The following is a 12,826-nucleotide window of genomic DNA, read 5'->3' as shown; positions in this document are numbered from 1 at the left end:
TGTGTGTGTGTGTGTGTGTGTGTGTATGTGTATGGAGAGAGAGAGACACACACACACTCTTGTTTATATCTGCACAGAACTCAGCATCATGGTTAATGGAGAAACAATGTAAACATTCCTTCTAAAAGCAAGGACAAAATGAGCACCGCCCACCCTATTATTTAATACTATTTTGGCAGTACGAACCAGCACAATTAGACAATAGAATAAAATTAGAAAGATAAACACTGAAAAGGAGGAGGTAAAATTTTCACTACTTTAGACTTTATGATCGTACAGCTTGAAAACCCAAGAGAATCAGCCCCCAAACTCAGCAAACAATAGAAGAATCTTTACTGAAGACAATTGATCAGGAAGATTTGTAGAAATCAGTAGCTTTCATATAAATAATCACATAGGAAATATAATGGAGGAAGGACCCTACTTACAATAGCAGCAGCAAAGATAAACTACATCAGAATAAGTTTGTTGTGTATGAGACCAGTATGTACAAAACACTGTTGAAGGGGACAAAAGGGGACTGGAATTTGAAAGATGTGTCATGTTTTTGGGTAGGATGACGCACAAAGAAATCAGTTCTTAAGCGTTCAACATAATTTGATTTAAAATAAATACATAGATTTTCATTTACGACTAGATGAGTTGATCCTAACGCTCATCTAGAAAAACTGTCCAATTATTAGCCAGGAAAAAATAAAAATAGTAATGGAAAGCAATTCTACCAGACACTGAAATATGTATTATTGTGTCTAATTAAAACATAGTGGTCCTGGCACATGATTAGACAGACCAAAGGCAAAATAGAAATAAATTCAAATACATTGTGAATTTAATGTAAAAAAGATCCTAAGCCAGTCAGAAGAAGTTAGCCGCCTAGCCATTTAGAAAACAAAAGTTATTTTTATACCAGAATAAATTTCAAGTGGATCAAACTTGAAATGTGTAAAATGAAATGTAAAGTTTATAAGAGAATATGAGAGAATTCCTTTATAGAGCTGAAAAGGGAAGAGTATTTCTTATTCTGACTTAAATCTAGAAGCCATTTTAAAAAAAGGATAAGTGCATCGTAACATAAAGCAGAGTTATTATGTAATAAGCTGGGGGGGAAATATTTGAAACCTCACAAAGGCAAAAAGCAAATTTATTAATTTATCAAGAGGGGTGCCTGAGTGGCTCAGTTGGTTAAGCGGCCCACTTTGGTTCAGGGCCTGAGCTCAGGGTTCATGAGTTCAAGCCCCGCATCAGGCTGTGCGCTGACAGCTCGGAGCCTGGAGCCTGCTTTGGATTCTGTGTCTCCCTCTCTCTCTCTGCCCCTCCCCCCCCTTTCTCTCTCAAAAAGAAATAAACATTAAAAAAATTAATTTATGAAGAACTCCTAGATATTACTGAGGAGGAGAAAAACCCACTAGGAAAAGTTGGCAAAGGCTGTAAACAGATTTTGCGTATGAGGAAATGTAAGTGGTTGGTTCTTAAGCGTATGAAAAAATACCTTTCTGGGGTGCCTTGCCGGCTCGGTGGGTAAAGCACGCAGCTCTTGATCTTGGGGTCGTGAGTTTGAGCCCCTCGTTGTGCCTATAGCTTACTTAAGAAAACAGAAAACAACAAAAACCTGCCCTCATTCAGTATAATGTAAATACAAATTACAACTACTCCAGAATGACATTTCTCAGAAGGGCAAAAATCTGGAAGTTTGAGAACATGCCTTGTTGGCATATGTAGGGGAACAGGTCTCATCCACGGTTATGAATGTGTGTGGGTGCATCCTTGTGTGGGGGCAGTTCTGCTCTGAAGGTCTGGATGACAAATCCGTACATCCTTAATGCAGCTAGTCTGGTTTTGAGAATTTATTCTGAGTATGTGTTAGCATATGCTAGAAATGACACGTTTATAAACTAACTCATTTCTGAGTTGCTGGTAGCAGTAAAAGAATAGAAACAAATCAGACGTCCAGGACTGGTGAAATAAATAAAGTTACATCTGTGCAGGTTTTTTTTTTTTTTTTTTTTTTTTTTAGATAAAAGATCAGCTATTTGAAAAAAAAGAGGTTTTATATTTTTTGATATGGAGAGATCTTGAAGATAAATACAGTAAAGAAAAAAGATACAGAACAGTGTGAAGTACGCTTTTTTGTATAAAAAGGGAGAAAATAAAATCTACATGCGAGTTGGTTTGTTTATGTGTCAGGAAGCTCTGGAAGGTTCATGACCCGGAGTAGGGTGCCTCTGGGGTGTGAGTGGTAGGGAGGGAGCCTGCAGACGGGGGCCTTCGACTCCCTTTTTATTGTGAGTCAAGTGAACAGCACAGTACCTGTTCAGAAAATTATATGAAAGTAATCTTAATAATTAATGGGACTTCATTCAAGTAGTCTGATTTTTATTTTTCAGACTGTACAGCTAAATTACCAGATTCATTCCTCACTGCCTCCTCTTTTTTTTTTTAAACTGCAGAACCCTTTGCTCAAGCTTAGTGTTACAGAGAAGCCCAGTTTGTAAAACAGATAACAGTGGATCCGGCTCAGATGTGAGCAGGGTGGGGGGCTTGGAACAGGACCTTCTTGCCCCTCTTTTCTTCCCTTCATCCAAGCAGCAGCCATTGAGGTGACTGTGTAGAACCCTTAAAATCTGTAGCTCAGGACCAAGAAAGAGCCAAACAAAGGTTTCTAAGTTTAAGTTGGCAAACTGCAGCACCCAGGTTGAGTCTGCTGCTTGTCTTTCTAAGTTGTGTATTGTCTGTGTCTGACTTGGCACTAACAACAGAGTATTACTACTTATTTGTGACAGAGACCCTGTATCCTGCAAAGCCTAGAATATTTACTATTTGGCTCTTTACACAAAAAATTTTGCCAACCCCTGCTTGAAATAATTTTTTGTCCATGATAATTTACTTTCTAGTTGTACTCTCAGTTTCTCCACTTAAACCTTCAGTGTAAAATGGGCTAACATCACTATTTTTAGAATTGTGTAGTATAATAGAAGTTCATGGCTTAGGAAGAAATTTGGGGATATTCTCATTTTCAAATATTTCCTATTTCAAATCTCTAGGTTGAAAATTAGGTTTGTGGGGTGCCTGGGTGGCTCAGTCAGTTAAGTGTCTAACTCTTGATCTTGGCTCAGGTCATGATTTCATGGTTTGTGGAATTGCACCCCACGTCGGGCTCTGTGCTGACAACGTGGAGCCTACTTGGGATTCATTTTCTCTCTCTCTCTCTCTCTCTCTCTCTCTCTCTCTCTCTCTCTCTCCCCCCCCCCCCCGTCTCTCTCTCTCTCTTTCAAAATAAATACATAAACTTAAAAGAGAAAATTAGGTTTGTTACTTTTCCATGTATATTTCTATATTTGTACTATAAACAGAATAGTCATCAACTTGTCACGTGGTTTTATCTCAGTGATTAAAAGGTAAATGAAGAATGGAAAAGTAGACCAAATAGGTATAACATTAGCTTTTAAAAATCTGAGGGTTTATTTTGTTAAAATCACTCTTAATACTGAGGGCCTAAATTCCTTGAAACATATTTATTGACTATAAAATAAAAACATAAGAAAAGTCCACGTAATTCTTACTGAATTTTACAAACTGAAAATTCCACGTATCGAGCACTTAGGTCAGTTCACAGAACATTCTCAGCACCCCAGAAGCATCGTCCCTGTGTCTCCCCAGTCATTACCCACCTCGCCAGGGCGACCACCGTCCTTTCTGTGCGAGGATTGACGGGCTTCTCCTGTTTCGTGCTGGACTCAGTGGGATCGCATGTGCTGTTCTGTGACTGGTTACAGTCGGCACCGTCAGACTCATCCATACGGTTGTGTGTGGTTATAGGTCTTTAATTTTCATATTTGTGCAGCTTTCAGCGTGTGAATATGCTGGAAGCTGTGTGTATAGTCTGCTGTTGTCGAGTATTTGAGTAGCGCGTGGTTTTGGCTGCTGTGTTACGAGCAGTGAGCGTGAGCGTTCGAAAACCTGACTCTCCGGTTTTGCTGGAAGCAGTCAAAGAATGGAAACAAACCAGATGTGCAGGGCTGGTGACATAAAGCGAGCTTCGTCTCTATGGCAAAAGTAGTGTCAGCCACATACAACTTACAGTTTCTTTTCTTTTTTTTTTTTTTTAACGTTATTTATTTTTGAGACAGAGAGAGACAGAGGATGAAAGGGGGAGGAGCAGAGAGAGGGGGACACAGAATCCGAAGCAGGCTCCAGGCTCTGAACTGTCAGCGCAGAGCCCGTCTCGGGGCCCGAACTCACGCGAGATCACGCGAGATCATGACCTGAGCCGGAGCCGGCAGCTTAACCGACTGAGCCACCCAGGCGCACCTACAACTTACGGTTTCTAGCAGCCATGTTTTAAAAAGTAAACATGAAGTTAATTTCAAAAATATATTTTACTTGGCTAGTGTATCCAAAGTGTTACAATTTAAACATATAATCATGCAAATCACGTATGGGATGTTTTACTTTTTGCCCACACTGAGTCTTAGCGATTTGGTGTGTAATTTCCACTCCCAGCCCTTCTCAGTTCGTACTAGGCACATTTCGGGTGTTCGATGGCCACCTGGGCAGCTCTAGATCATGCTTTTGGGGAGCAAATCTGTGCGGTGCTGTTGGGGGTATATCTGAGAGTGGCATTGCTGGGTCGGAAGGTGTGTGTGTATTGAGCTTTAGTTGACTTTGATAGTTTTCCAAAGTGGTTGTACTTATTTGTATTCCACTAGCAATGTCTGAGAGTTTGCCACCAGCTACTCTGGTGGGTATCTAGTTATTTCATTGTGGTTTTAATTTTCATTTTCCTGATGACTAGTGTGTCCTCTCATAAGTGTGCAGAAAGAATAAATATTTTACTGTGATCTCTGCCTTTACACTAGTGATTTGAAACTAATGTTAGTAATGGTAGTTGTTGGCATTGAAACACTGGTGGGATTTTAGTTCATGTATTCTTGCTTTGTTATGTTATTAGTCTCATGATTTAATAGCTTTGAATTATACAATTAGTGAGTAGCTAGGACATTCTTATTTGTCTTGTGTGTTATTTATTGTGACCATCTCTGGAGTTTATCAAAGGAAAATAAAAGTATTATGTTAAGGCTTTATAATTACATACGTTAGATATATTTGTGGTATACTCCGGTATCTAACTGTAACTACATAAATAAGTATAGGAAAACAAAGTATTAAATATTAAGTATATTTAGTACGTATATGAGCTACATAACAAAATGTTTCAAAAATTTCAAAATTTTAATATTGATTAAAATCTTCTAGTTTGTGTTGTAAGCATTTATTAAGCTTACAAACATTAAGAAGTATTTTTGGTTCCTTGATGAATGTATTAACTTTCTTAATACGGGGAGTGACTAATTTCCAACTGGGACCCTTTGGGAGAGTGAAAGTATGGTCTGGGGGACTCCGGGGTTGCAGTTAATTGTTATATCAGGACAATAGATGCTGTTGTTCACGCTTTGGGACATACTGTATTTCCTTCATGTGTATAGGAATCAGTGCTGGGGGAAGTTGATCAATATCATGTTGTTTCATAGAGTACATTTTACCTTAGGGTTTTGGTTAGTGAGATTTGGGGATGGATTCCAATTTTGCTAAGTTTTAATTCTGTTTTAATGGTCCTTTCAACAATCTATCCTGCATTTACCTTAATTACAGATTATGAGGTATCTTTTAACATAAAACAGCTCAGTGCTGCATTTCTTTGAATAATTTCGGAAAGTTTTTATTAAGAAATTTGCATCATGGTTTGAATGAGTTGGCTTTCTTCGTTTTCTGGAAATGCCGGTATGACGCAGTGATGAAGCGCCCGTGTGACACAGCTGGCAGACTGTGAGCAGTTGGTCTTCTGAAAACTTCTAGAGACGCTGCTGTGTTAGGAGTGGCCCAGCCAGGGGATGGCTTGTTACCAGAGAGTGGGCGGTCTTTTAGGGCCGTCCGTCCGCCCAGTTTGACATGTTCCTTACTCCAGCTGTAACTGTGACCTCAGAAAAAGTTTACCTTTCCTCCTAGGAGGGAAAATCGTAGGAAAAAAGATTCAAGTTTGTTCTAGTCAAGAGCAGAAGTGTAGTGTATTTTAAAATACCGTCATTGTTTTGAGTCTGTTTTCCATGTTTCATATACGCAGAGAAGAAAGATTTTAAAGACCTGGCGTTTCAGATGTGTGGTTTTTTTGAATTGTGTTAATTCCTAACACCTTTGTCTTTAAGGGATCTGCAGCAAAGCATTGCCAGGGAACCCAGTGCTCCTTCAATCCCTACGCCTGCCTATCAGTCTTCTCCCGCAGGGGGCCATGCTCCCGCTGTGCCAACGCCCGCGCCGAGAACCATGCTGGTCAGTAACAACCTCGTTTTTTAAATGGGCCTTTTGCGTTAGTGACTGCTTGCCTGCTTGCCGTAAAGGAGAAAACACCCTTGACGTTGTAGAGATCTGGTGGGCACCAGTTTTCATGAGGTGACCAACCTTCTCATGTTCTGTGGTATAAAGAATACAGCATCCCTCGCGAATTCTTGCCAGAAAACATTTAACTTGAATCTCATCAAGTCTTTAGAACCACCTTTCGGTTTATCGCAAGTACAGTGATAAAACAAGGAGTTAAATTGTGCCATTAGGAAACAGTCGGACAAATCTAGAACTGGGACATTCTAGGAGACCCTTGGCTTTGTCTTTTCTAAAAGTGAATGTCACGGAGAGAAAAAACACATAGATGTGAGGCATTCTGTTTTCAATGAGAGGGAAAGATGCATAATAATCCCGCAATACGTGAACCTCGGTTGGATCTTGGTTCATAGAACCTCTTCTTTGAGAGCTTTCTTTTGTGGTAGAGAATCTTGAATGTGGCATGGATACTCGATGGTATTAGGAAATAATTACTCACTTCCTTAGGACGAAATGGTACGTGATTATTAGGACTTATGTGCTGCAGTCTTTAGGGCTGGTGTCCTGAAGTTTGCAACTTCCTTTCAAATGGTTCCGCAAATGTGTCGATACATAAATGTATGGGTACAGCTACAGATACAGTGAATGTGGTCACGTGTCAGTAATTATTGAATTTAACTGATAAATACGCGATCGTTTATTGTACTAGTCTTTTAAGTTGTCTGGTGTTTGAAAATATGCACATAAAGAATCTCGTGGCCAGGGGGAGATTCCAGTGATGACCTGTCTGTGCCCGACTTGCTCCTTCCTCCCGTCTCAAATGTCTAACCACGGATGGGAGCAGTAATGGGCAGTAAGTGGCTAAATATTAGGCCTTGGCAACAGGGCAGTGGCTCTGGAGTGTTAACAGTTGGAGAATCATTCCTCCGCTGTGATCCGTTTCTAGAGTATTCAGTCAACGTTTAAGAATGGGAATTAGAAATACACTTGGGTGGATTCTAGAGCTTCTCCTATGCCCTCCGTTATTTTAACGACGGTAATTTGACGGAAACGTGAGCCATGTTGCAGTCAGTGCCGACTCTCTTACAGCCCGCCAAGCCCCAGCCCCCGGCCCGGCCTCCACCGCCTGTGCTTCCAGCAAATCGAGCTCCTCCCGCTCCCGCTCCCGCTCCGGCTCCGGCTCCGGCTCCGGCTCCCGCGGGGACGGGCACTGCTCCACCGGCACCGGCACCCACTCCTGGTTCAGCAGCGCCCCCTCCACAGGCCCAGGGACCCCCCTACCCCACCTATCCAGGATATCCCGGGTAAGGCTGAAACTGGATGAATGGGCTGAGGTTTCTAGCTCTGGTTAACCTTTGAGAAACAGTCCCCCCTTCTCCGAATGGAGGCGTCATGAACGAGCGAGCTCCATTGTCAGCTTACGCAGAAATGGGACTAATGTCAGACTCACTTATGTGAGTGATTGAACGGCCCTTTCCCTGGCTTGTTGACGTTTCTAGTTTTCACACGCTGGCTTCACAGGAAATCCGCCTCTTCTGTACGGAACGCAGACTGTGTTTCCTTGGTTGTCCTTATTTTGGCGATGGACGGAGAGGCGCCTTTCCGGAGCCGAGCGTGGCGAGACCGATAGGCCTTGTTCACGCACCCGTACTTTGAAGAATTGCCATTCTGACACACTGTTTAACACGACTCTAATTTTGGCGTGTGCTTTCTTAAAGAACGACTTTCTGTGTGATAAGTTTTTAATCTTAAAAGTCCAGACCCTTGACTACCTCCTAAGATGTGCTCCAAACTTTACTTGTTAGTAAGTACATTCTGTCTTCTAAATATTGAAACTTTGTAAACAGGGGCGCCCGGGTGGCTCAGTCGGTTAAGCGTCCGACTTCGGCCGAGGTCACGATCTCACGGTTTGTGAGTTTGAGCCCCGCGTCGGGCTTGCTGCTGTCAGACCCTCTGTCCCTCCGTCTCTCTGCTCCTCCCCCACGCCTCACAAATTAATAAACATTAAAAAAACCTTCTGTAAACAGTAAATTTATGTACATTACAGTGAATATTGAATCTTGTGAGTTAGGAATGTACTTAGACTGTCACGTTAAAATGAAGGGTCTCCATTTTTATTCTTTGCTAACAGTTGAATATTTCGGCTTATTTCTGTCAACAGTATTATATTCTGGATGGTATTAAGCACCTGATATTCTTTCATCTCAATTATTAACGGGATATTAACCTTGAAACTGCTGCTTTTTCTTTCCACTGTCTTCTACTAGACTGAGAAATAGAGAAAAATGACTTTCTTGAAAAACCTTGGTTTCGAGTAATTATTACACGTCTCATTTTCTAGTGTGTGATTTACCAACCCATTTTTTTGTTTGTTTTCTTTCCATCAGGTATTGCCACATGCCCATGCCCATGGGCTATAATCCTTACGCATACGGTCAGTATAGTATGCCGTACCCGCCAGTGTATCACCAGAGCCCCGGACAGGCTCCATACCCAGGGCCCCCGCAGCCTTCATACCCCTTCCCTCAGCCCCCGCAGCAGTCTTACTACCCACAGCAGTAACATGCCAGCCCAGAAGCTCGACTGGTTCAGTTCAAAGGGAAGGAAACACCAGCCCTGCAATAAGCGTACTAAACTCTGTGCTCTGGTTACCGTAACGTCCTCTGTCCTCTGTCGTGCTGAACGCGGTGTGCAGTTTCTGTCCGCGGCTGCGAGCTGAGACTGTGCCCCAGTTCCACACTCGATCGCACACCGAGAGATGCTGCTGTTGCAGTGTAAACACTATAATAGGTATAATAGAATTTGAAATAAGTTACATTTCAGTTCATCAAAGTCGAAAAATGAGAAGTTAAACCCACAAGTGAAACGTTTGAAACTGTTATACTTCTGTCTGCATAAGACATGGTTGGGACGTCAGATACTTACAGTGATGGTTGAAGTACCGATATTCAAGAAAGCTACGTTTTCTTTCTCTTTTGGTTTGTCAGTTTGGTTTAATTTCCATTACACTATTTTGCATAATCAAAGTATTGTAAATCTTATAATTTAAAAATAAATTACTTGAGAACAGTTGTCATTGTTATGTTTTGTCATTGATTCTCATTACTGTCTAATTTCTTTCTGGTGTTAGTCTCTCATTTTATATGTACGTAAGTTAAACAGATAACTGTGTTTAAGTGCATGATTAGTTCAAGTTAATAGTCAGGTTTATAGGAAAACCAAAAAAACAGTACCGTAATTTATCTTTCATATGCTGATTAGTATGTTAATTTTGGCATTTATTTTGAAAAGTCCTATAATGTGGAAGAAACACAATTGCTACCAAAGATTCTTCAAATAAATATGTGTATTTGAAGTTTTATTAGCTTCTCCAAGAAATTGATACAAATTCTGGTAATAGTTCTTTCCCTTTTTTCCCCATAACCTGGTTAAAATAAATACATATCATTGACAGCACTGTCTAATGTAATGGGATTGTTTAAAGAAAGCTTACTGTACCCGTTCTGTTCCTTTTTTCCACCTTACTGTCTTAACTTAATAACATTTAATGCACAATGTATACGAATAGATCTAAGCCCTTTGGTTTTTATGCTCCTAAAAGATTAGACTATTTTATAATTCAGGGAGCATACTAAACAATTGCTGGGAACATATGCCAATTCTGAATAGGCATGAATATTTAATACTAGTCTCTGCTGTTAGGATAACTAATCACTGTATAAACTTCAGTAAAAGTAGTGAGACATGCATCATGGAGTGAGTAAATGAGAAAGGAAGGGGTTGTTGAATAGCGGGGACTGTTCTGTGTGAGGTTCATTTCTGAACACATCAGGCGTGTGAGCAGATTTCCAGTGAGTCTGTTGATGTTTATTTTCTAAGTCTTAATGCTCACCTTTTCTGGCGTTATTGTTTCATTGAAATGATGCTGTCATTTGGGCCACTTATATTTTCATCGACAGTTTGGGTTTATGTTTTAAATGTTGGACTGAAGGGTATGATTGTAAAAGGGAGTGAATTGGTTTAAAAATATATGTACATTTAAAAAATATCACTTTGTTGTACGTAGAAAACATGAAGGCGTGTTATTTTAATATAAATGACCTTTCCGTGGAATATTGAAATTGGTTTAAAGTGCAGTAGTTAAAACCTTGGCAAAAGTAGTTTTTTTTACATACCATAGCTAAATTTTATTAATGTGGAACCATCAAAGTATGACCTAGGCTTGTTTGACTCTTATGTAAAAGGCATTCAAGTTCTGCATTCTTACTATTATTCAAGGTGTCATAGACTGACGTGAGACACTCAGTGGGAATTAAGGGTTTTCCAAATTGCTAGTTTACTATTCTTCCTAATGCAGAAAGAAACAAAAACGAATTGGCCTGAATATTCTCTTGGGGAAAGAAGTCACTGAGAAAAGAGGAAGTGCATCAGAGCCAGAAGAGGTTATAAGGCCCCTTAGCCGGTTCCATGTGCTAAGTAGGCCAGCTCCCAGAGAGCCACGGGAAGATCGTTCAGAAACTTCTGGAAAGGAGGCTCCACAGCCCCAAGTGGCAGCCTCTTGCAGCCTGCCCGAGTTGCTCAAAGCCTTTTTTTATGCAGTAACCTGGCCCCATTCCCTCCCGTCAGATCACTCATTCTTCCGGTAATTGAGGACAGTTTCTTTTGGTCACCTGTGGATGGGTACAGATGACCAAATTTCTGCAGCCTTTCATTGCTGGGTTAGTCTCCATAGCCCTTCTGATTTCAGTAGGGTGGCTCATGGAAAGAAGTTTCTCCTCCCATCTGTTTCACCTTCTAGCAAAGAAGGAAGCCCTCGCTGGCATGAGCTTTGTTACCAAACGTTTTTGTCCTTTGCTCAATCAGCTTCTTATCTGTAGTCCACAAAAATACCCTAAAAAGTCGTTACGGACGGTGCTGTTCGATTGTAGTTGCAAGTGTGCCTCTGGTTCAGAGATCTTGTTACCTCTTTTTAATTAGGCTTTCTGATGATTTTCCTGAACTAAAGAAACCATTCCCAGACCATTTACGTTTGGGTTTGGAATACTGTTTTTAAATGGACTGACCGCGTGGCAGAGCTAGTCGGCAGTGGGCGGGAAAAGCCTCACTTCTCCTATTTCTTGTTCCCAGTTGGAGACAAGACGGCTTGACTTCTCAGTCTGCTGTGAAGTCCTGGTCTTTATTCTCCGTTGAGACAAAACACAGGTCACTGCAAATCAGTCCGTCTTTGTGAGATATTCCTGTCCCCGTACCCCCAACTTGTTTGCAACTTAACAGTCTCTCCCTCCCTAAATGTAAGTAGTTAAAAAAAGATTTCACAGAAACTTCACGTCGTTTTATCCCCAGTCAGCAGCCTTTCTGGTCAAAACATTTAAAAAATGTTTCTCCTTAGAGCTTTAGAGAGTTTGCAAAAGCGCTTCATACACATCTTCTGATTTCACAGACATGATGAAATGCAATTTATTAAGTAGGTTTCAGTTTGCCAATGGGTTTTTTTTTTCTTTTAATGATCGATACATCTTGAAGAATCTTGCTACAGCCTAGTGGCTTCTCTCTCTCTTTTAAACACTTCTGCAACTATTAGTTGATTCACAGCACAGAACAGGATACAAAGTAGGAAAAAAAAAATGCTGTAGTGTTACAATGACTAGTTTAAAAATAGACTTTAGAATTAAATGGTTGATTATAAGGTTTACATGGAAGAGCTAAGAAGGAAAAATTATATTTTTAAAGAAAAAGAGAATATTCAGGCTTTATTTCTGGTATGAAGTTTATATTTTTTAAAAAAAATCCTATATTATCACACCAGAGATTTTAGATTCTTTTCTGGTTACAGACATTGCTGGTAGTTGGATTATATTTTTATTGTATTCATTTCTCTTAGGGGGAAAATTGTAAAGCAACAAAAAGGTTCCCGATGAATGTATCCTAGAAATAAAAGTTGAAAGATTCTTACTTCCTTGGAGTATGAATTCTTATTTGAAGTGTTTATCCTTTAGCTTTATAGTTTCTGCAGTTTATTTGACAAATGGTGGTCGGGGAAATAAGAAAATATCCACTTGGACTAAATGCATGAGACCGTGTTTAAATGTTTTCTTACAGCTGTCAGCCACGTACTTGACCATGGCTGGACCGTGTTTTTCATTACTTACGACTTTCCCCGGTTCTTTAAGATGAGAAATCTCTTCAAGTGTTACTTTTTGGGGGTTGACTTTTGGAAATGTTTGGCATGTTATCATATTCAGTTGGTTAAGGAAAGGAGATGGTGAGTTGTGTTCATCCTTTATTTTTAAATCTTTTGAAATGCATTCATCTTTTAAAATGTCTATTTTCTTCCTGCTTCTCCCATGTTTTAAAGTCAGATGCACCTGCTTTATCATGTAGCTCACAATGCACAGTTTTATCAGAAAATGCGTTGATCTTGTAGGTCTTCCAAATTTGTTGAAGTTGAACAAGCTAG

The 12,826-nt window shown here is 40.3% G+C and overlaps 1 protein-coding gene across 7 annotated transcripts in view; it reads left to right on the top strand.

Annotated features, from left to right (window-relative positions):
• PDCD6IP (programmed cell death 6 interacting protein) overlaps positions 1–12,321 on the top strand; it is a 76,113-nt gene extending 63,792 nt beyond the window's left edge. For 4 of the 7 annotated variants that reach the window (XM_045037911.1, XM_045037912.1, XM_023260787.2 and 1 more), the window contains 2 exons: positions 7,459–7,673; positions 8,757–12,321. In XM_045037911.1, coding sequence (XP_044893846.1) covers positions 7,459–7,673; positions 8,757–9,088 — 547 coding nt within the window. In that variant the 3' untranslated portion in view covers positions 9,089–12,321. Of the gene's footprint in view, positions 1–6,200; positions 6,325–7,458; positions 7,674–8,756 lie in introns of all 7 variants that reach the window. The other 3 variants (XM_023260789.2, XM_023260790.2, XM_045037910.1) reach the window with 2 other exon arrangements.
• Positions 12,322–12,826: the final 505 nt, after the last annotated feature.

Source organism: Felis catus, chromosome C2 (genome assembly GCF_018350175.1).
Source record: "Felis catus isolate Fca126 chromosome C2, F.catus_Fca126_mat1.0, whole genome shotgun sequence".
Taxonomy (NCBI): domain Eukaryota; kingdom Metazoa; phylum Chordata; class Mammalia; order Carnivora; family Felidae; genus Felis; species Felis catus.
This window is presented reverse-complemented; position numbering and strand designations above follow the sequence as displayed.